Here is a 24,906-nt window from a genome sequence, read left to right as displayed (position 1 = left end):
ATAGATGTATGTAATAAGTACTAATAGATCTATGTAATAAGTACTGATAGATGTATTTAATAAGTGCTAATAGATAAGTACTAATAGCTGTATGTAATAAGTACTAATAGATGTATGTAATAAGTACTAACAGATGTATGTAATAAGTACTAATAGATGTATGTAATAAGTACTAATAGATGTATGTGATAAGTACTAATAGATGTATGTAATAAGTACTAATAGATGTATGTAATAAGTATTAATAGATGTATGTGATAAGTACTAATAGATGTATGTATTAAGTACTAATAGATGTATGTAATAAGTACTAATAGATGTATGTGATAAGTACTAATAGATGTATGTATTAAGTACTAATAGATGTATGTAATAAGTACTAATAGATGTATGTAATAAGTACTAATAGATGTATGTAATAAGTACTAATAGATGTATGTAATAAGTACTAATAAATGTATGTAATAAGTGCTAATAAATGCATGTAATAAGTACTAATAGATGTATGTAATAAGTACTAATAGATGTATGTAATAAGTACTAATAGATCTATGTAATAAGTACTAATAGATGTATTTAATAAGTGCTAATAGATAAGTACTAATAGCTGTATGTAATAAGTACTAATAGATGTATGTAATAAGTACTAACAGATGTATGTAATAAGTACTAATAGATGTATGTAATAAGTACTAATAGATGTATGTAATAAGTACTAATAGATGTATGTAATAAGTACTAATAGATCTATGTAATAAGTACTAATAGATGTATGTAATAAGTACTAATAGATCTATGTAATAAGTACTAATAGACGTATGTAATAAATAATAATAGATCTATGTAATAAGTACTAATAGATGTATGTAATAAGTACTAATAGATGTATTTAATAAGTGCTAATAGATAAGTACTAATAGCTGTATGTAATAAGTACTAATAGATGTATGTAATAAGTACTAATAGCTGTATGTAATAAGTACTAATAGCTGTATGTAATAAGTACTAATAGATGCATGTAATAAGTACTAATAGATGTATGTAATAAGTACTAATAGATGTATGTAATAAGTACTAATAGATCTATGTAATAAGTACTAATAGATGTATTTAATAAGTGCTAATAGATAAGTACTAATAGCTGTATGTAATAAGTACTAATAGATGTATGTAATAAGTACTAATAGATGTATGTAATAAGTACTAATAGATGTATGTAATAGTACTAATAGATGTATGTAATAAGTACTAATAGATGTATGTAATAAGTACTAATAGATCTATGTAATAAGTACTAATAGATGTATGTAATAAGTACTAATAAATATATGTAATAAGTACTAATAGATGTATGTAATGAGTACTAATAGATGTATGTAATAAGTACTAATAGATGTATGTAATAAGTACTAATAGATGTATGTGATAAGTACTAATAGATGTATGTAATAAGTACTAATAGATGTATGTAATAAGTACTAATAGATGTATGTAATAAGTACTAATAAATATATGTAATAAGTACTAATAGATGTATGTAATAAGTATTAATAGATGTATGTAATAAGTATTAATAGATGTATGTGATAAGTACTAATAGATGTATGTATTAAGTACTAATAGATGTATGTAATAAGTACTAATAGATGTATGTGATAAGTACTAATAGATCTATGTAATAAGTACTAATAGATGTATGTAATAAGTACTAATAAATATATGTAATAAGTACTAATAGATGTATGTAATGAGTACTAATAGATGTATGTAATAAGTATTAATAGATGTATGTGATAAGTACTAATAGATGTATGTATTAAGTACTAATAGATGTATGTAATAAGTACTAATAGATGTATGTGATAAGTACTAATAGATGTATGTATTAAGTACTAATAGATGTATGTAATAAGTACTAATAGATCTATGTAATAAGTACTAATAGATGTATGTAATAAGTACTAATAGATCTATGTAATAAGTACTAATAGATGTATGTAATAAGTACTAATAGATGTATGTAATAAGTATTAATAGATGTATGTAATAAGTATTAATAGATGTATGTAATAAGTACTAATAGATGTATGTAATAAGTGCTAATAGATAAGTACTAATAGCTGTATGTAATAAGTATTAATAGATGTATGTAATAAGTACTAATAGATGTATGTAATAAGTACTAATAGATGTATGTAATAAGTACTAATAGATGTATGTAATAAGTACTAATAGATGTATGTAATAAGTATTAATAGATGTATGTAATAAGTACTAATAGATGTATGTAATAAGTACTAATAGATGTATGTAATAAGTACTAATAGATGTATGTAATAAGTATTAATAGATCTATGTAATAAGTACTAATAGATGTATTTAATAAGTGCTAATAGATAAGTACTAATAGCTGTATGTAATAAGTACTAATAGATGTATGTAATAAGTACTAATAGATGTATGTAATAAGTACTAATAGATGTATGTAATAAGTACTACTAGATCTATGTAATAAGTACTAATAGATGTATGTAATAAGTACTAATAAATATATGTAATAAGTACTAATAGATGTATGTAATGAGTACTAATAGATGTATGTAATAAGTACTAATAGATGTATGTAATAAGTACTAATAGATGTATGTGATAAGTACTAATAGATGTATGTATTAAGTACTAATAGATGTATGTAATAAGTACTAATAGATGTATGTAATAAGTACTAATAGATCTATGTAATAAGTACTAATAGATGTATGTAATAAGTATTAATAGATGTATGTAATAAGTACTAATAGATGTATGTAATAAGTATTAATAGATGTATGTAATAAGTACTAATAGATCTATGTAATAAGTACTAATAGATGTATGTAATAAGTACTAATAGATGTATTTAATAAGTGCTAATAGATAAGTACTAATAGCTGTATGTAATAAGTACTAATAGATGTATGTAATAAGTACTAATAGATGTATGTAATAAGTACTAATAGATGTATGTAATAAGTACTAATAGATGTATGTAATAAGTACTAATAGATGTATGTAATAAGTATTAATAAATATATGTAATAAGTACTAATAGATGTATGTAATGAGTACTAATAGATGTATGTAATAAGTACTAATAGATGTATGTAATAAGTACTAATAGATGTATGTAATAAGTATTAATAGATGTATGTAATAAGTATTAATAGATGTATGTGATAAGTACTAATAGATGTATGTATTAAGTACTAATAGATGTATGTAATAAGTACTAATAGATGTATGTGATAAGTACTAATAGATCTATGTAATAAGTACTAATAGATGTATGTAATAAGTACTAATAAATATATGTAATAAGTACTAATAGATGTATGTGATAAGTACTAATAGATGTATGTATTAAGTACTAATAGATGTATGTGATAAGTACTAATAGATGTATGCATTAAGTACTAATAGATGTATGTAATAAGTACTAATAGATGTATGTGATAAGTACTAATAGATGTATGTAATAAGTACTAATAGATGTATGTAATAAGTATTAATAGATGTATGTGATAAGTACTAATAGATGTATGTATTAAGTACTAATAGATGTATGTAATAAGTACTAATAGATGTATGTAATAAGTACTAATAGATGTATGTAATAAGTATTAATAGATGTATGTAATACGTATTAATAGATGTATGTAATAAGTACTAATAGATGTATGTAATAAGTATTAATAGATGTATGTAATAAGTACTAATAGATGTATGTAATAAGTACTAATAGATGTATTTAATAAGTGCTAATAGATAAGTACTAATAGCTGTATGTAATAAGTACTAATAGATGTATGTAATAAGTACTAATAGATGTATGTAATAAGTACTAATAGATCTATGTAATAAGTACTAATAGATGTATGTAATGAGTATTAATAGATGTATGTAATACGTATTAATAGATGTATGTAATAAGTACTAATAGATGTATGTAATAAGTATTAATAGATGTATGTAATAAGTACTAATAGATGTATGTAATAAGTACTAATAGATGTATTTAATAAGTGCTAATAGATAAGTACTAATAGCTGTATGTAATAAGTACTTATAGATGTATGTAATAAGTACTAATAGATGTATGTAATAAGTACTAATAGATGTATGTAATAAGTACTAATAGATGTATGTAATAAGTACTAATAGATCTATGTAATAAGTACTAATAGATGTATGTAATGAGTACTAATACATGTATGTAATAAGTACTTATAGATGTATGTGATAAGTACTAATAGATGTATGTATTAAGTACTAATAGATGTATGTAATAAGTACTAATAGATGTATGTAATAAGTACTAATAGATCTATGTAATAAGTACTAATAGATGTATGTAATAAGTATTAATAGATTAATAGATGTATGTAATAAGTACTAATAGATGTATGTAATAAGTACTAATAGATGTATGTAATAAGTACTAATAGATCTATGTAATAAGTACTAATAGATGTATGTAATAAGTGCTAATAGATGTATGTAATAAGTACTAATAGATGTATGTAATAAGTACTAATAGATGTATGTAATAAGTACTAATAGATCTATGTAATAAGTACTAATAGGTGTATGTAATAAGTACTAATAGATGTATGTAATAAGTACTAATAGTTGTATGTAATAAGTATTAAAAGATGTATGTAATAAGTATTAAAAGATGTATGTAATAAGTACTAATAGATGTATGTAATAAGTACTAATAGATGTATGTAATAAGTATTAAAAGATGTATGTGATAAGTACTAATAGATGTATGTAATAAGTACTAATAGATGTATGTAATAAGTACTAATAGATCTATGTAATAAGTACTAATAGATGTATGTAATAAGTATTAATAGATTAATAGATGTATGTAATAAGTACTAATAGATGTATGTAATAAGTACTAATAGATGTATGTAATAAGTACTAATAGATCTATGTAATAAGTACTAATAGATGTATGTAATAAGTGCTAATAGATGTATGTAATAAGTACTAATAGATGTATGTAATAAGTACTAATAGATGTATGTAATAAGTACTAATAGATCTATGTAATAAGTACTAATAGGTGTATGTAATAAGTACTAATAGATGTATGTAATAAGTACTAATAGATGTATGTAATAAGTATTAAAAGATGTATGTAATAAGTATTAAAAGATGTATGTAATAAGTACTAATAGATGTATGTAATAAGTACTAATAGATGTATGTAATAAGTATTAAAAGATGTATGTGATAAGTACTAATAGATGTATGTAATAAGTACTAATAGATGTATGTAATAAGTACTAATAGATGTATGTAATAAGTACTAATAGATGTATGTAATAAGTACTAATAGATGTATGTAATTAGTACTAATACTTCACCCCGAAAGTTATATAGTATATGTTCAGCGGCAAAATAAATTTTGAGCGCGAAAACGGCAAATTCAGCATATTTTCCATTTACAAAGGAACATCATTCGTAACTAGCGACAGTGGTCGACCACCGAATTCAAAGTTGTAATCATCATTGCGTATAAGTTTCAAACTATTAGAAATGAGCAGCGTATTGACTATCGAACCGATCTAAAAAAAAAAGCGTGTATTGTCAATTTACAAACGTACTTAAACTTAAAGATGTTATCGTGTGAAAAGAGTATTTGGCTGCAATAACGTTAATAGATGGAAATGCATTCTAAATATCTTAATTTACAAAATATTTGATACGTTTGGAGGACTGATTTTAAACAAACCAGCGGCATTCCCATGGGAACCAATTGTACTCCTATTGTGTAATTAGGCTAAACCCCCCTTTTCATTTATTTCAATTTGGAATTTGAAATATCACTCAAATAAGCTTTCGAAGATGCTACATGTGTAAGAAGATCTGCTTACCTTCCAGATGCATTTGATATTATCCAAGTGGGTTTTTTTTTTTGAGTTTTTTCTCCGTTTTTTTTAATGGTAAATTAATATTCTTTAAGTTCTTTTTTTTGTTTAGTACAGTGAGGTTAGCCTTTTTGCAATGTTCAGTTTGTGCTCTGGGATTTTCAAGTTTATCTTATGAAGTTGAAAGTCCTCTGTCCAATTACTAAGTAGGATACATTGTATTCATGCAATTATTTGTAGAAGACAAGACCACTTTACAGAGGCATTTCGTAAAAACTATGTGACTTATGTGATGTTAAGTTAATAGTAAATGGCAAATGGCAAATCCTTGACATCAGGTATTACAATGTGTATTGCAAATTTAGATTAAAAAATAATAAATATTTGATTTAAATCTTATTAATGAGTATTATATAGACGCAAGTCCGGGAACTACTAAGCCTGGTTTATTCAATTAGTTTATTACTTCAACAGATCTAGATATTGCTGGAGAAGCCATTTTGAGATACAGTGTATACAGATTTAAGTCAAAAACATAAATTGTATATCAAATATTGTCGTTTATTTTATTTAATCTAACTAAGATTAAAAATGTATACCATGAATACGTACTTGTTTTACAACTTTTATCATGAAACACGTAATACTGCATTGCGGGAATCGGGCAATCACAAGTTCCAGAAACACAAACCATATTATTGAAACATGTGGAATCTCCAACTGATGTAGAGCAATTCTCTTTGTATCCTCTTACTAAAAAATATACTTAATTGTTAATATATGTAATACATTTCAACAACAACATGAACAAAGCTGTGGTCCTGTTAGGACTGTAACTCCGCTGTCTGCTGTTTAGGGGGAGATTTGGATCCTGCTCACATATTTAATAAAATAAACGGTACCAATTTTCTTGCACAAGATGCGCATTTCGACAATAAATGTCTCTCCAGTGATGCTTGTGGCCAAAATATTTAAAATCAAAAGCTTATTTAACCTTGCCACAGTCTGTATGTTTGAAATCTTCAATTGCACAGTATTGAGCAATGGCAAGTATTTTCAATTGCGCAATAGCAAGAAATATCTAATTGCACAATATTGCGCAATAGCAAGAAAGTGTCTGTCCCTAGTCAGGCGCTTGTTATTAAGCGGTTATCGTTTTTGGATGTGTTACAAATTTAATTTAAGTTCATTTTTTTGATACATAAACTAGGCTGGTAGTTTTGAAGTATTTATTTTTAACATTTTTCATGTCGAAATTATTTAGTTAATACGATGAGTCAAATATATACCATATATTGTTGCCAAAAATATGATGAAAAAAATCAAATATATACCATATATCATGTATATTGTTGCCTAAGTATGATAAAAATATCAAATATACATCATAAATAGTTGCCTTAGTTTGTTGTATATAACAACTTTATACCATTAATCATGAATACATACTCGCTTCACAACTTTTAGCATAGGGATCGTGATACTGCATGGCGGGAATCTCACAATCACAAATATCAGAAACACAAACCATATTATTGTAACATGTGGAATCTCCAATAAGTGTTGTGCAAGTCTCTTTGTAAGTACTCACTAAAAATATACTTAATAGTTAATATATGTCATACATTTTAAACTTCTAATAACAAGGTTGTGGAACTTTTATACTTTTTTTAATGTGACTTAGTAAACCATATTATCATTTGAGATAGTACAATACAAATGTTCAAATAGCAAAAAGCAAAATCACAAAAAATTTGATCTCGCCTTCTTTACTAATTATTGACATTATGTTCATAGTCCTAAATATAAGTTTTATTTAAACTGTCACATAAACTTCACATTAACAAAGGGAAAAAAACATTTACCAATGAGCCCTGAAAATGAGGTTTGGATCAGATGATCCATACCAGACAGATATGTTTAATTAATATTTAATTAACTGTGCATTTGTATTCAGATATCGCAGATCAAATTTATTCGTTCATTGTGTAATCATACGTTTTTGATTGAGTTTAGTCTGCCAATTGATATTTTATCGTATGTTTTTTTATGTTGTGATGTTATGCTATTGTTTCAGAGAAAAAGGGAGAAGGTTTGGATCTATTAAAATGTTTAATCCCGCTGCAAATGTTTGCACCTGTCCTAAGTCAGGAATCTGATGTACAGTAGTTGTCGTTTGTTTATGTAATATATACGTGTTTCTCGTTTTGTTTATATAGATTAGACCGTTGGTTTTTCCCGTTTGAATGGTTTTACACTAGTAATTTTGGGGCCCTTTATAGCTTGTTGTTCGGTGTGAGCCAAGGCTCCGTGTTGAAGGCCGTAATTTAACCTATAATGGTTTACTTTTTAAATTGTTATTTGGATGGAGAGTTGTCTCATTGGCACTCACACCACATCTTCCTATATCTATGTGCAGCTATCAACACTTATGCACCTATTGCTTATAGTTATATGCGTTTCACATGGAGAATAGTGGTATATATACAGGGTTGAAAAATCAAAAGTTTTAGTCAGAACTAACTTCAGAAAAAGGACTCAGATTTAAAATTATCCAGAAGCTCTGTAGAATTTTTGAGAGTCCACATATGGTTTATACCACTACCCAAGTAAAAAATAATTTTGTCAATCAAAGTATTTTTCAAAATTATAATAGACCAATGACATAATGGTAAGCTATACAAAATATTCGAAGTTATGGAAAGTTATTAATAAGCTACAGGGCCGAACAATCTCAATGGAAATGAAACTTGCCTTGATTAATTCAACTGGCTGTCATAAAATCATTGACCTACCACTTGTAGTTGCCAACTTTCGAACTGGTTTAAAGTTATTTTATTTTATAGATGAACACGAATATTTTCCAACCTGAACCCTGGTTCTGATTTATTCTAATTTGACATTATTTAATTGTTAATACAAAAACATCAGGAAAATGTACTATATGTGGAAGAGGATCTGCTTACCTTTCTGGAGCATTTGAGTTAATCCCAAGTACTTAAATTTAATTTTCTTTTGGAAGGGTTTGCAACGTTAAGTTTTTGGGTTTTTTTGTGTTTTGTACAATGAAGTTAGTTTATTGTAAAATTTCGTTTTTATCCAAGGATGACAACTTTGTCAACTGATTATAGTCCGCAGGCCAATAACTGAGTCGGATAAGTTATCTTTAAGGTAGCTGTTTGTATTTAGCTCTTAATTGATAAGACTTGTGTTCATATACACTGCATTTATGTAATGATGAGTTGCGCAGAAGGCAACGCTATATGTACAAAGGCGTAATACAAATAATAGGTAACGTTGGTGTCGACATTAGTTGCCTTGTAAATGAAAACCGTTATATCCTTGACATAAGTAATTACAATGTGTATTGCCAATTTGAAGTAAAAAACTTTAATATGATTCAAACTCATTTATTGAGTCTTATGCAGACGAAACGCACGTTTGGCGAACCAATAATCCTGGCTTATTTAATGAGTTGTTCTTTCTTCAACAGATATATCTGGAGAAGCAATTTAGAGAAACAGTTTTTAAAGAAATAAATTAATGATTAAAAAGATCAATTGTGTACCATATACTGTTGCCTAAGTTTGTTTTATCCAGTTTAGATGTCAACTATATTCCACGAATACGTACTTGCTTTACAACTTTTATCGTATGGATAGTGATACTGCGTGGCGGGAATCTCACAATCACATATACCAGAAATACAAACCATGTTATTGTAACATGAGGCATCTCCAACTGGTGTAGAGCAATTCTCGTTGTATGTACTGACTACAAAATATACGAAATTGTTATATGTCATACATTTTAAACTTCTAACAACAAGGCTATATACTTTTTCTAATGTGACTAAGTAAATCATATTATCATTTTAACATGTAAGCTTTGCAAAACCTTCAAAGTTAATGAACAATTAGGAACAGAACGAAACAATCTAAATAGAAATAAGATTTGCCATTATTAATACGACTGCTTTAAAAAAAAATCATTGACGTATCAATAGTGAGTCGCCACCTTCGAGCTGGTTTATTGCTATTGCACATTTATTTCATAGGTGACAACCAATATTTTCCAACTGTCTTAACCTAAATCCGGATTTCATATTTTCTAATTTTGCATTAATGATTTATTACTACACTAGCATACGGACAGGTGCTACAGGTGGAAGAGGATTTGCTTCCCTTCAGCAGCATCTGAGTTCATCCCAATGTTTAATTTTTAAATTGTTTGAGGATGGAGAGAGAGTGGAGGATTTCTATTGTACAGTCTTATGTTTTTTTTTGTACAATGAAGTTAGTTTTTCTGCAATGTTTAGTTTTGTTTGGATTTCAAGTCTGTTTTATGAATTTGACAGTTTTATGTCCAATAACTGAGTAGGTTATCCTGAAGGTTGTGGTTATTATTAAGCTCTTATTTAAGGTGGTACCCAACACTACAGGGAGATAACTCTGTAAAGTCAGCTAAACGTTTGAATTACGTTGTGTTGAGAAAGGAATATTAAGCTTCTCAATGATCAAAATTATTGTTTGTCAAACTGCTTTATAACCAGTGTATTTTTTCTGACGAAACGGTTGGTTAAAAATTTTTGAAATTTTTTATTTTTGTTAAAGGGTCAAAGTAAGTACTTTGACAAAATTTTATGAAAATTAAACGAGCCAAATTCATTTTAGTGCAAGTGTTGGGTACCACCTTAACTCCATTTATGTAATGATAAGTTGTGCACAAGGCAACGCTATGTATACAAAGGCGTAACGGTAACAATAGGTAACGTTAGCGACGTTTAACAGTCACATAGTAAATGAATAGCGCCATATCCTTGACATAAGTATATACAATGTGTATCGTATCTTTTATTTTTGATTTAAACTCAATTTATGAGTCTTATGTAGACGAAACTCCCGTCTAGCGAACCAAAACTTTTTTTTTAATAAATTAATTTTCTTTTTTCTATTCAGAAATAAATAAACATAATTTAAAGTTGATTTCGGTGACTTATATATCTGACTATGTAGAAGGAACTTTGTTCATTGTTGTGAATTTCTGTGTCATTTGGTATCTAGTGGAGAGTTATCTCTTTGGCAATCATACCACATCTTCTTTGTGTTATAAATCATGTTTACGATTGTATATATGTACCTCATGTTACACATATAAGTGTCTGAGCGTTGCTTTACAATAAATCTTGATTTTTTTTTTATGATATACAATACATTGTTAATATCGGATATGTTCCTTACGTCGTAAATACAATCCCCTTCCCTTTCATGAATGTGAACTACCGAATTAGACTATTTACCGGATTTGTTATCACATAAGCAACACATGTGGAGCAGGAGGTGCTTACCCTTCCGGAGCATCTAAGATCACCCCTAGTTTTTGATGGGGTTCGTGTTGTTTATTCTTTAGCTTTCTATGTTGCGTCATGCGTACTTTTGTTTGTCTGTTTGTCTTTTTAATATTTAGCCATGGCGTTATCAAGTTGTTTTAGATTCATGAGTTTGACTATCCCTTTGGTTTCTTTCTTCTCTTTTTTGTTGTCTAAGGTATTTTCATTTTAATTTATGTTACAATTATATACCATGAATACGTACTTGCTTTACAGCTTTTATCATAGAAATCATGATACTGCATGGCGGGAATCTCACAATCACAAATATCAGAAACACAAACCACATTATTGTAACATGTGGAATCTCCAACTAGTGTAGAGCAAGCCTCGTTGTATGTACTTACTAAAAGTATACTTAGTTGTTTAATTATAATTTTGATTAAACCAATTACAATACTTTTAATTTTTTTATACTAAGGCATTTCCATCTGAAGAATAGATTATCTAAGCTGCATTTAGGAATATTTGATCATCAATACTCTTCAACTTCGAACTTTATATGGCTTGTTTACATTTTATTTTATTTAAGCGTCACTAATAAGTCTTGTAGACGAAATTGTGTCTTGGGCAAATTATATTACCAATGTATCATGTTAAATACAATACATATATTTAAATAGCGATTCCCCATCAAGTGACCTGATAAAAAACTAATACATTGTTGAAAAACATGGACGATTGTCTCTTATTGAACATTAATACAAGCTCAAAAGAGCCCCAAAACGACTAGTTTAATACAATTCAAAAAGTAAAACAACAGTCTAATAATTTAAAAAAACGAGAACGAAAAGAACACTTTAGAACAACACCCACATACGACAACCACTGAACAGGTTCCTGACTTAGGACTGGTGCAAACAAATGTAGCGGGTTTAATAGTTTAAATAGCGAACAATCTTTACCTTAACCAGAAACAGAGATCTAACATCACAACATAAAAAGAATCACAATAAAATATCAATTGAAATGCTCAATAAGATCAAAAAGGCATATAAGCTCCGTGTTGAAGGCCGTACTTTAACCTATAATGGTTTACTTTTTAAATTGTTACTTGGATAAAGAGTTGTCTCATTGGCACTCACACCACATCTTCCTATATCTATATAATAAAAAACAAGTAAATATACACTAAAGTAATAAGTTTGAAATAAAATATAAATAAAAGAATGTTACCTGTCAAAAAGACAATTTAACATAGGCAAACGGCTTTGAATAAAGTTATTAAAGTACACAGGTAAACATTTACAAAATAGATATTTTGATTTAATATTTTGGCTCTCAATAATTACGACTTCAGTATGTATACTAAAGAAATTTATCCTGTTGAACTTACTTTAAATAAGGCTAATATTAACAATGACCACTGCCGCCTTTCCTCGATCTTGATATCGATATCATTAACGGAAAGCTTAAACAAAAATTTATGATAAAAGAGATGATTTCTCATTTCCTATCGTTAATTATCCATTTTGAGATGTGAAGTTCCCTTGTCACCATCTTACGGTGTTTATGTATCGCAACTTGTACGATTCGCTCGTAAATGTAACAATGTTTTAGATTTTAACGAGAGAAATTTATGTATTACTGAAAAGTGATTACACCAGGGTTTTCGATATCACAAGCTAGTCAAAACATTTACTAAATGTTATCATTGGTGTAAGGGCATCATTCGTAAAGATAGCTCAACATGCAGAGTATTTTACATCAAATGATTATATGGAAATATTCTTTATATATAAAGCACAAACATATCAGTATTCACCTCAGAAGCTAACAAAACCTTTAAATAGACTTATTAAAAAGGGACATAGTCACGATACTGCTGTTAGGTCATTAAAGATTGCATATTTTGTCGTTAATATTGATTCACTTATAGGGTCTTTGCATCAGAACTAAACACATTTATTTAAAAATAACAGTTGTTGGCATGACACGGGTTATGTCCTTCTCATATATGTTATGATGGTATGATACTGAACCCCTCACGGGAAGGATTGTGCCTGACATTCATATGATTGAGACATATTCTTTCAATCTGTTAAATTGAAGTCTGGAGCTGGCATGTCAGTTAACTGCTAGTACTCTGATGCTTTTTAAGCATTATTGTCGTTTTGTTTATTTTTTTTGGTTACATCTTTTGACATCAGACTCGGACCTCTCTTGAATTGAATTTTAATGTGCGTATTGCTATGTGTTTACTTTTCTGCATTGGCTAGAGGTATAGGGGAGGGTTGAGATCTCATAAACAAGTTTAACCCCGGCGCATTTTTACGCCTGTTACAAGTCAGGAGCCTCTGGTCTTTGTAAGTCTTGTATTATTTTTAATTCCAGTTTCTTGTGTACAATTTGGAGTTTAGTATGGCTTTCATCATCACTGAACTAGTATATATATATATATATATATAAAACGTCTGAATAATAGTCAACGATTTTTCCCACGAGGGCGCTGGATCGTTACAAGTAACGATACATGTACACAATAAAATAAATTATATAAACGCCTAAAAAGTGTACATAACAACACCAATAACACAAAAAGGAACTATAAATGTAATTATTTATAAATATTTCGGATAACAGATATCCTTCGTCAGTCAGATTCTGATGTTAAATGAATCATCTTTAAGTCTTCTTAGATTAAACTTTTACTAAATCTTGAAATTTATACAATAAAAAAGGCAAACCGAACATCAGTTAAGACGCTTGCATCATTGCAAAAATATGTTGAATATGAAATAGGTTATATGACTATTTACATCAGAGAGTTCAAATAAATGTTTTAAATAAAAATAATAATGTGCTATATGAACTAGCACATTTCTAAAGCTTTAACAGTGTCGATAAATATGATGTTACAAGAAAGATTGCGTTAATAAGAATTCCAAATAAACAGCATTGAACGGTCTTATTTCTAAATAAACAGCACTGAACGGTCTAAATTTCTAAATATTTCAGATTTAACAACTGTAGTGTAGTTACATTAGAGTCTGCGATGTTTAAATCAAACGGCCGTTTAAAAAAAATAACAAATTTTGACTAAAGTAAAATAGTTGGACGTGGCATGGTACTTGGTACATCCCTCAAAAAATTAAGCAATTAGATTGTTATATTCAACAGATATATTTTAGAAATGAGTAAGGATAGAAATAAAAACGGGGACTGTAATAATAAGTAATATAACCCAGAACAGAGAATTCTCAATTCTTTTCTTTATCAACCCCTCTCTTGGTTCCGATTTATTGACGATATTGACATGAAGTGGGATAATACTGAACAAGAACTAGATTTGTTTATTCAACATGCCAACGATGCCCATCCCTCAATAAAATTCACATATGAAATCTCTGACTCTAAGATCACATTTCTTGACACTACAACGCAATTGAGGGATGGAAACATATTTACAGATCTGTATTGCAAGCCCACAGACAAACATCAATATCTGTCGCCTTCAAGTTGTCACCCTAAACATTGCACCAAGAGCATTCCCTACAGCCAGGCCATACGAATAAAAAGGATTTGCTCCACCAACGATGTTGCCAAAAAACGACTACAAGAACTTCGCGGTCACCTAAAACATCGGGGCTACAAAAGGAAAGACATTGATAAAGGTTTTTCTCGTGCTAGCAACATCAGCCGAGATGAACTTTTACAATATAAAGTCAAAAAGGTCAACAGGAGGGTGCCTTTTGTGTTGAATTACCATCCAAAATTTGACAACTTGTCTCACCTTATCCGCGAAAGTTGGAAAGATATCGAAAAACATCCTAAACTATCCAAGATCTTTCCCGAGCCACCTGTACTGGCTTTCCGCAGGCCAAAAAGCCTTAAAGACTTGCTGGTGAGAGCTGAGTTATGCTCTCAAGCAGGCTCTTCGTCAGTGGGCTCTTGTAAGGGTTGTGGAAACAAACGATGTCTGACTTGCAAACAAATACTGGATACCCAGACTTTTAACAGTCACTCCACTGGTACAGAATACACCATATTTTGCAATGTTAATTGCAAGACTACAAATGTTGTGTATCTCCTACAGTGTAAATGTGGTAAACAGTATGTTGGCGAGTCAGAACAGCCGTTTCACAAACGAATGAACGGTCATCGTAGCGACTACCAATGCAAGCCAGACCTCCCTCTTAGTCGTCATTTGAGATCCCCTGGCCACACTAAGGCAGATCTCAATCGACTGACCATTACTATCATTGACCACAACTCTGCTTGGTCTAGGGAGGATAGACTTACTCGGGAAAGATTTTGGATAAGAAAATTAACAACTTTGGCACCAAATGGGATAAATGAAAAGATGTAATTCGCCACCATGCAGTGCTTCACATCTGGGTTATATTACTTATTATTACAGTCCCCGTTTTTATTTCTATCCTTACTCATTTCTAAAATATATCTGTTGAATATAACAATCTAATTGCTTAATTTTTTGAGGGATGTACCAAGTACCAAGCCACGTCCAACTATTTTACTTTAGTCAAAATTTGTTATTTTTTTTAAACGGCCGTTTGATTTAAACATCGCAGACTCTAATGTAACTACACTACAGTTGTTAAATCTGAAATATTTAGAAATTTAGACCGTTCAGTGCTGTTTATTTAGAAATAAGACCGTTCAATGCTGTTTATTTGGAATTCTTATTAACGCAATCTTTCTTGTAACATCATATTTATCGACACTGTTAAAGCTTTAGAAATGTGCTAGTTCATATAGCACATTATTATTTTTATTTAAAACATTTATTTGAACTCTCTGATGTAAATAGTCATATAACCTATTTCATATTCAACATATTTTTGCAATGATGCAAGCGTCTTAACTGATGTTCGGTTTGCCTTTTTTATTGTATAAATTTCAAGATTTAGTAAAAGTTTAATCTAAGAAGACTTAAAGATGATTCATTTAACATCAGAATCTGACTGACGAAGGATATCTGTTATCCGAAATATTTATAAATAATTACATTTATAGTTCCTTTTTGTGTTATTGGTGTTGTTATGTACACTTTTTAGGCGTTTATATATATATATATATATATATGTTTAGGGGCCAGCTGAAGGACACCTTCAGGTGCGTGAATTTCTCGCTATATTGAAGACCTGTTGGTGACCTTCTGCTGTTGTCTGCTCTATGGTCGGGTTGTTGTCTCTTTGACGCATTCCCCATTTTCAGTCTCAATTTCATGTTCAATACCTATAATACATGGGTGCGGGAATTCTCGCTACATTGAGACCTGTTGGTGACCCTCTGCTGTTGTTTTTTTCTACAGTCGGGTTGTTGTCTCTTTGATACATATCCTATTTCCATTCTCAATTTTACTATAAATCTGGTATTTTCAATGAGATTTTCGTTCTTTGACAGATAGTCTGGAGTAGCCATTTAAAGATACATTCGATACAGAAATACATGAAAATGATAAGATCAGACATCATATAATATTAATTACGCTATACTAGTATATATTTTTTCGATAACAAGTATATACCATCAATACGTACTTACTTTACAACTTTGATCATAGGGATAGTGATACTGCGTGGAGGGAATTTCACAATCACAAAATGCATTCATGTTAATTTTAGATGCGTACAAGACATCGCTACATATACAGACGTTAGTTACAATGTAAATAATTAGCATCGACATATGTTATTACAAGGTGTATGGCAATTTTGAAGCAACGAATCTATAATATGTGATTCAAACTCAAATGATGAGTCCTATGTGAACGAAACGTCTGTCTGGCATACCAATACTCCTGATTTATTAAATGAGTCTTCTTTCTTCGACAGATGTTTCTGGAGAAGCCATTTAAAGAATCAGTCGATACAGAAATACATTATTTTGGTTAAAAGATAAATTATACACAATATATTGTTGCCTTAGTTTTCTTTATCAAATGTATATTACAACTTATACTATGAGTACGTACTTGCTTTACAAGAAAAGAATTAATATGATATTGCCTATTTTTTTTGTATCCAATTAATATGACATTTATATACCATAAATACATACTTGCTTTACAACTTTTATCAGAGGGATCGTGATACTGCAAGGCGGGAATCTCACAATCACAAATATCAGAAACACAAACCATATTATTGTAACATGTGGAATCTCCACCTAGTGTTGTGCAATTCTCTTTGTATGTACTCCCTAAAAATATACTAAATTGTTATATGTTACACATTTTAACTTTAAACAATGATGTGGACATTTAAAGATTATTTTATAATGAGTACAGAAACGCGCGTCTGGCGTACTAAATTGTTATCTGGGTACCTTTAATAAATATTAATAGTCAGTTTTTTGAACCATAATAAAGAGGGCAAACAAACGCCATGGAAATTAGATATGCCAGTGTTAGTACAACTGCCTAACAAAAATCATTGACCTAGAACTAGATGATCCCCAAAAAAGTGTCATAATCACAACGTGATACATGTAAACAAAGCGAGTCCCTTGAACTTCCAGAACTGCAGAAGCAGCTAGAGTAGATGCGTCGAGAACGTATAAACGTGTCCTGATATTACTATAAAGTCATCTTCATACGTCAGAAGGAAGAAAAGAGATTCAAAATGTGACGATAGATAATGTGATTAAAAGGTAATTTACAAATTTCAAGACCTTTCTAGAACTTATTGATTTCAAAGAGAGATGATAGTTATCAAAGGTGCCAGTCTTATAATTTTATAATTCGATACGACAGACGCACTTTTCGTCTACATCAGACTCATCATTGATGCGTAGATCAAGATAGTTACAAAGCCAAACAAGTACACATATAATGAGCATTAAGGACCCGAAATTCCCAAAAATTGTGCCAAATATTGCTTCGGTAATCTCTGTCTGGGATAGAAAATAATCATTAGTACTTCGAAATTCGGGTTAAAACGTTTTAACGGGAGACAACCGTTATCCTAACCTGAAACAGAATTCTAACATTAAACCTTAAAAAAACACAATACAATATCAATTGTAATCGTTACGTCTTAACAAGATCAGAAAAGTATATAAACAAAAACAATTAAATATACACTGAACCTTTGTTAGCATGCTCACATACCCCACGCCCCGAATAAACGAATGGACGCGCAGACCAGAAAACATAATGCCCATGTACTATCATAGGTGGGTCATACAAATTCTATCTTATTTTTTCTGTCGATTTGGCGCATTTACATAGTATGTCCTTATTGTTTATAAAATTATAAAATTTTATGAATTTGTGTTGGGTGGTTTTAGATGTGTTGCGATGACAAACAATTGCAGTAGTATAAATTGGCCAACCAGAAATCCAGGTTCAAATTGGGCATAACTCCTAAAAAATTAGAATCGTCAGTTTTTATCGATATGCACATCTACATAGTATGTCTTTTATTATCTACAAAGATTCTTGAAATTCTGTTTTACGGTTTAAGAAAAGATAGAAGATGCGATAACAACAAGACTGACTGACGATTGAATGGACGGACGGGCGTACGGACGGACGGATGTGTGAAAATTATTATATTCTCCGCACATCGTTGCGTGTGGTATACTTAGTGTGATATCAGACCCAATATAAATACAATATGGATAAAAGACTGTAACATGTCTAAAAGGTAACTTGAACATAGGACAAATGGCTCTTAAAAGTACGCACACCGGTAAATATAATGATACTGTTTCATATAATGTTGCCGATGCTTGTATTTATTTTAATTGAAATCATATACCATGAATACGTACTTGCTTTACAACTTTTATCATCGGGATCATAATACTGCATGGCGGGAATCTCACAATCACAAATATCAGAAACACAAACCATATTATTGTAACATGAGGTATCTCCAACTAGTGTTGAGCAAGTCTCGTTGTAAGTTCTCTCTAAAAATATTTAACTCAATTGTTATATGCTATACTTGTTATCTTTGAACAACAACGTGAAGAAAAGTCTGAACCTTTTAAGATTGTTACTTCACTGTACGTGGTTATGGGTAGAGTTGGGATTCTGCTCACATCGTATGCTTTACTAGTCTATAATATACAAGAGAGACGTCGGCAAGTGACGACGTTGCGGGCCTATTGTTACGTAAATGGCGGTAAAACGTTAAACAAATAAAAGAGTATAAAGTAACTATAACTAATTCACAACATTCTGGGGGCCGCAAAATGCAATTACTGTTCATGTATTGTTCATATAAAAGGGTATTGAAAAAACACTTCTAACAATTAAAGTTCATATTTCCAGTGGCACCAGTTTCACAATTGGTCTCGTGGTAATCAGTCCATTTGGTGTACGTAGTTTGACTGCTCTTACGACTCCATCCTTCCCGGTGATCAAATCTTCTATAACAGCTAGTTTCCACATCATTCTCGGTGAATTGTCCATGATTTGTACGACGGAACCGATTTTCACATGTGCGCTTTGGTCTCCGGTCACGCGATGAAATTCTCGTAATCCGGTGAGGTATTTTATTCTCCATCGTTTTGTAAAGTGTTCAATCAAAGTTACTTTATGATTAAAACGTTTGTTTGCCTCTGGGAAATCTAAATTAAAAATATTGTCCTCTGAATCAGAATTGTTGTCTTGCGATAATCTTCTTCCCTGCAGTAGATGTGACGGCGTTAGCGGCTCTGGATCTCGGATGTCGGACGACACATATGTAATCGGACGATCGTTGATTACACGTTCAATTTCTATCAAAGTTGTTCGTAATACGTCAGAATTTACTTGTGATTTTCCGAGCACTTTTTTCAATGTTGTTTTCAATTAATCTTCTCTATAAAACCTCGATTTTCTTGGTCGTTGATTATGTTACCGTATATCTTAAGCATCTCTGGTTCTTTAGCAAGTCGGTTTATCACGTTATATGCTCTCTTTCTGGCGATCATCTCGTTGCTCGGCAACTCCGGATGTTCCTGTTTCCATGGGAACTTGGCGATGTACCTTTTAAATGAATGTTATTCTCTTGGTAAGTGGTCATTTCTTGTAAGTCTGTTTTCGCTTTCACTTCGCTGTCTGTTTCTGTTCCTATGGATTCGATTTCCCAAAATTTATGTATTTCACTTTCTTCTAGTCTGTGTGGGGTCAACATGTTCATAATCGATGACGTTGATTGGTTGTTACTGTTAGAGTTCATTTGTGTAGGTCCTGATAGCAAGTATCCAACTTTGGACTGTACAGCGGTTGGTCCGGAACCTCTAATTACTCTGTCTCCAACTATATCCCAATAAAAATCGGCGCCAACTAAGACTGATATCTCAAAATCCTCGTCCTGTAAAGCTGGGTGGGCTAACTTCAATCGATTTAAATGCGTAAAACTCGACTGGTTCCTTGCGTAAGTATGTATCTGATATGCAATCTGTGGTTCTATAAGAACTTCAATAGGGATAAGCATATTTGTCAGACCTTTTATATAGATAGTAGCAATTTGTAAATTTATAACCTTCTTGTTGGATTCACCGAAACCGGATATCGTTATCGCTTCTTTCCTGTGTGGTCTCAGGTTCAATAAATCGGCCATCTCTTGAGTGATAAAGCTTCGCTGGGCTCCTTCGTCGAATAGTATATTGGCGGTGTTAAAATGTGTCTTGTCATACGTGATAGGCGCTATTGCGGTTTTCAACAATACCTGCGATCTAACTGATGATGTAGATGAATGCATGCTTGCGACTGCGGCATCGGTATCTGGTTTTGATGTAATGCTATCTTTAGACTTGGTATACAAGTGTGTTTCATTCTTTGAACAAATGCTAGTATGGTGTCGTTTATTACAGTTTTTACATGTTTTATCGGATTTGCAATCGGCAACTCTGTGATTTCCTAAGCAATTAAAACATGCCTGTTTCTCCTTAACAATGCGTTTTCGAGCTTCAATTTCCGTAACAGTTTTACAAGCTAATGGGGCGTGAACTCCTTGACAAAAGATGCACGGCTTCTTGGTTATGTCTCTTTTCCCTTTCTGATTTACGAAGTTGCGATTTGTACTCGTAAAGAATGCTGATGTGGGTGTGTAATTTGGCTCTATATCATCACCGTTTACCGACTGACCCGCTTCCTTAATCGTTATCTCATGTTGAATAGCTTGCCGTAACGACGGCAAGTTCCAGTGGTCACCTCCGTGGGCACGTACCATGTTTTCTCGTATATTCCCAGGTAATTTATTTAATATTATGGGCACTAAAAGGCTTCCGAACGACTCGTGAGACTCCCCTATACTTTCAAGGCCACGGATGTAGTTTTCCATACTGTCGTAGAATTTTTTCAAATGTGTAATATTTGACGTTGGACTAGGAAGGCTGATTAAACTCTGCATGTATGTCTGTACTATCTTATGTGGTTGACCGAATCTTTGTTTCAGTACATGTAATGCTTGTCCGTAATTTGTGTTAGTTATTTGTAGACCTGCTATGCATTGGGTGGCTTCTCTGAACAGTTGAGATTTCAAGTAATTAAATTTCTGTACATCGTTTAAAGACAGGTTATCGTGTACGGTAGCACTAAACGAATCCCAAAAGTGTTGCCATTCTAACATATTCCCACCGAACGTTGGTAAATTTAATTTGGGAAGTTTGTGGTACATGCTGGAGTTTGAAAAAACGGACGCTGATGTATTTGCGTGCATGAAACTGGGCTGTGGCTGACTTTCTTGATGATTTGTGTAATTAATAAACTCGTGTGCATTTGGGTTTAGCAATGACTTACTTGACTGTTTGACTGTGATTTCCGATTCCTTAATGATTTTTGAAAGTTTAGTTACACTCATTTCTATGTCATATGTGTATCTGTCGGCTTCCTCTATTTCTTCGCTCACTTCCTCTTCCGATAGTTCCTCCACAATCTTCTCGTTCAGTTGATCGATCGTTTCCTGCTTCTTCACAATAAGTCTTCGAATGGTTGAAAGTTCACTAACGTCAAATTCCTGCAAAAGTTCCTCGGAACTCGGTTCCACTTTCTTCAGTAACTTTGTAAGAACTCCCCGATGTCCAGCTCGTCTGGTCTTCATCTTCGCGGTACTCATCTTTTAAATTCGTATTCTTCTGTTTTTGTCACGGCACCAATGTTTTGGACGTATCGATATAAGTAAACACAAAAGCATCTTCAATGTTTCGTATGCTTTACTAGTCTATAATATACAAGAGAGACGTCGGCAAGTGACGACGTTGCGGGCCTATTGTTACGTAAATGGCGGTAAAACGTTAAACAAATAAAAGAGTATAAAGTAACTATAACTTATTCACAACACTGCCATTGTCTGTATGGATGTGTCTGTCACAAACCAGGAGCCTGTTATTTAGTGGCTGTCGTTTGTTCACGTGATACATGTTTGATTTTTGTTCATTTTTGTACATAAATTAGGCAGGTAGTTTTTTCATTTGTCATTTTGAAGCCTTTCATAAACAATTAATCAGTAAGAGCTTTGTTAATTGTTGAAGGCCATGCAGTGACCCGCAATTGATATTGTGTGTGTCGTTTGATCTATTGTAAAGAATTTTGGCATTGGCAATTAACCACATTTTCTTTTTTCATATTAATGAATTTATTTCATGCAGATTTTTTCATTCTTCAAACTATCTTATCTTGCTCTTTATTTTGGCGGAAGGAATTTATGTGTTGACATTTGAAGTAATTGATATCATATTTTTCCGACGTAGTCGGTATAGTTTCGGTTTGTGCACTTTGCACCTAAGGACGCTTAACTATGGCAACAGAATACGCATGCTCGAAAATCCTTTCTGTGATTGGACAAAATGCTGTCATGTTGGGTGATTTGGTTGTATTGAAAAAACGTCTCGAAAATTATATCGTGATGGAAAGCAAGTGAAAAACTATAAATATTTGAACAAGATCTTACAAAGATTTATATTTTTATTAAAATAATTGTTTGTCCAATTGCTCGTTGCATCCATTACAGCGCTATAGAACCAGGGTTAGCGCTATAGAACCAGGTTTAATCCACCATTTTCTTCATTTGAAAATGCCTGTACCAAGTTAGGAATATGACAGTTTTTGTCCATTCGTTTTTGATGCGTTTTGTTATTTGATTTTGCCATGTGATTATAGACTTTCCAAATTGGTTTTCCTCTTGAGTTCAGTATTTTTGTGATTTTACCTTTTTACAGCTGTTAATTCGGGATAATTGTATAATTTTTAATGTAAACTTTGTTGTACGAACGTACATGACTTTTGGAACGCACCTACGCAAGTGAGATTTCCGCGGGGTTTTGATGAATGAAAACAGAAAGATACTACTTATACTACCAATAGTTTCTAGCTTTGTTAACCATGAATTAAGTTTAATGTAAACAGTTGTAAATGTATATTTGTTTCTTGTTATTTGCACTGGATTTTTTGACAAATAAATTTTTCAGATGTCATCACAATTTTCTTATATATTATTGCATTAATATAACCAGACTTAGTATAGAAATTCTCGTAGTTGTATCCAGATGGAGATTGTATTAAAGAGGTCCTGCATCATTAAGTCATTGTGCTTCTGAAGGTTATCGAAATGATAGTTTTTAACATATACTCAAATTTAAATACGTCGGATATCTTTTTTAAAGATAGTTCTTGTTGGTCATGTTTGTGGTAACGTGATGTGTTGGTTAGGAGAGTTTCATTAGAGTAGAATAAACAATACTGTATTTGAAGAGTTTTACAATGTTCTTATCCCTTGTATATATTACCTAAGCCGTATTTGGCACCACTTTAATTGAATTTTGGGTACTCAATGCGCTTCAACTTTGTTCTTGTTCTTATTTGGCTTTACAACTATTTTGATTTGAGCGTCCCTGGTGAGTCTTATGTAGACAAAACGTGCGTCTGTCATATTGAATTATAAGCATGGTACCTTTTATCGATAGTTAAACTACATTAATTTTGCGACCGTCAAATTCATAATCGAAGATGGCAACTCTTCAAATACAGTATTGTTATTGCTTACTTACCAGGTAAGATAGTACAATACAAATATTAAAACATTTCAAAAATGCAAGTTATACAAAATATTCAAAGTTATTGAATCACGGCTGAAGGCACAGGGCCAAAAAAATCTCTTTAAAAAAATGAAATTTGACATTTATGGAATTCAATCGCATACCGAAGATCGTTCACCTACCACCATGCAGTGGTCCCCTAAAATCTTACATAATCACATCTGAATACATGCTATATAAGCAAAAAGTAAAATCACAAAAATACTGAACTCAGAGGAAAATCAGTTTGGAAAGTCCATAATCACATGGCAAAATCACAAAAAAAAACGCATCAAAAACGAATGGACAAGAACTGTCATATTCCTGACTTGGTACAGGCATTTTCAAATGTAGAAAATGGTGGATTAAACAAGTGCTAAAGCTTATAGATCATGAAAGAAGGTACTGGGCCAAATTATCTCCATGGAAATAAGATGATTCAATGATAACACAACTGCATACCAAATATTATTTACCTTCCGAATTACAAGTGGTGCCACATAAGCTTACCTTAACAAATACTTATACATGTGAACTTAGCAAATGTTTCACGAATCGATAGACCATGACTGAGTATGCAAGCCCAAATAGTATCTATGGACATAAAACCATGGTTTCCAT

At 31.2% G+C, this 24,906-nt stretch overlaps 1 protein-coding gene across 1 annotated transcript in view; it reads right to left on the bottom strand.

Annotated features, from left to right (window-relative positions):
- LOC134699519 (uncharacterized) overlaps positions 1-24,906 on the bottom strand; it is a 132,324-nt gene that overhangs the window by 26,676 nt on the left and 80,742 nt on the right. Inside the window, exons 13-18 of the mRNA XM_063561117.1 lie at positions 19,051-19,191; positions 17,335-17,475; positions 11,516-11,656; positions 9,555-9,695; positions 7,371-7,511; positions 6,534-6,674 (exon numbers count right to left, since the gene is read on the bottom strand). Of these exons, the coding sequence (XP_063417187.1) occupies positions 6,534-6,674; positions 7,371-7,511; positions 9,555-9,695; positions 11,516-11,656; positions 17,335-17,475; positions 19,051-19,191 (846 nt within the window). The remainder of the gene's footprint in view (positions 1-6,533; positions 6,675-7,370; positions 7,512-9,554; positions 9,696-11,515; positions 11,657-17,334; positions 17,476-19,050; positions 19,192-24,906) is intronic.

Source organism: Mytilus trossulus, unplaced genomic scaffold, assembly GCF_036588685.1.
Source record: "Mytilus trossulus isolate FHL-02 unplaced genomic scaffold, PNRI_Mtr1.1.1.hap1 h1tg000070l__unscaffolded, whole genome shotgun sequence".
Taxonomy (NCBI): domain Eukaryota; kingdom Metazoa; phylum Mollusca; class Bivalvia; order Mytilida; family Mytilidae; genus Mytilus; species Mytilus trossulus.
This window is presented reverse-complemented; position numbering and strand designations above follow the sequence as displayed.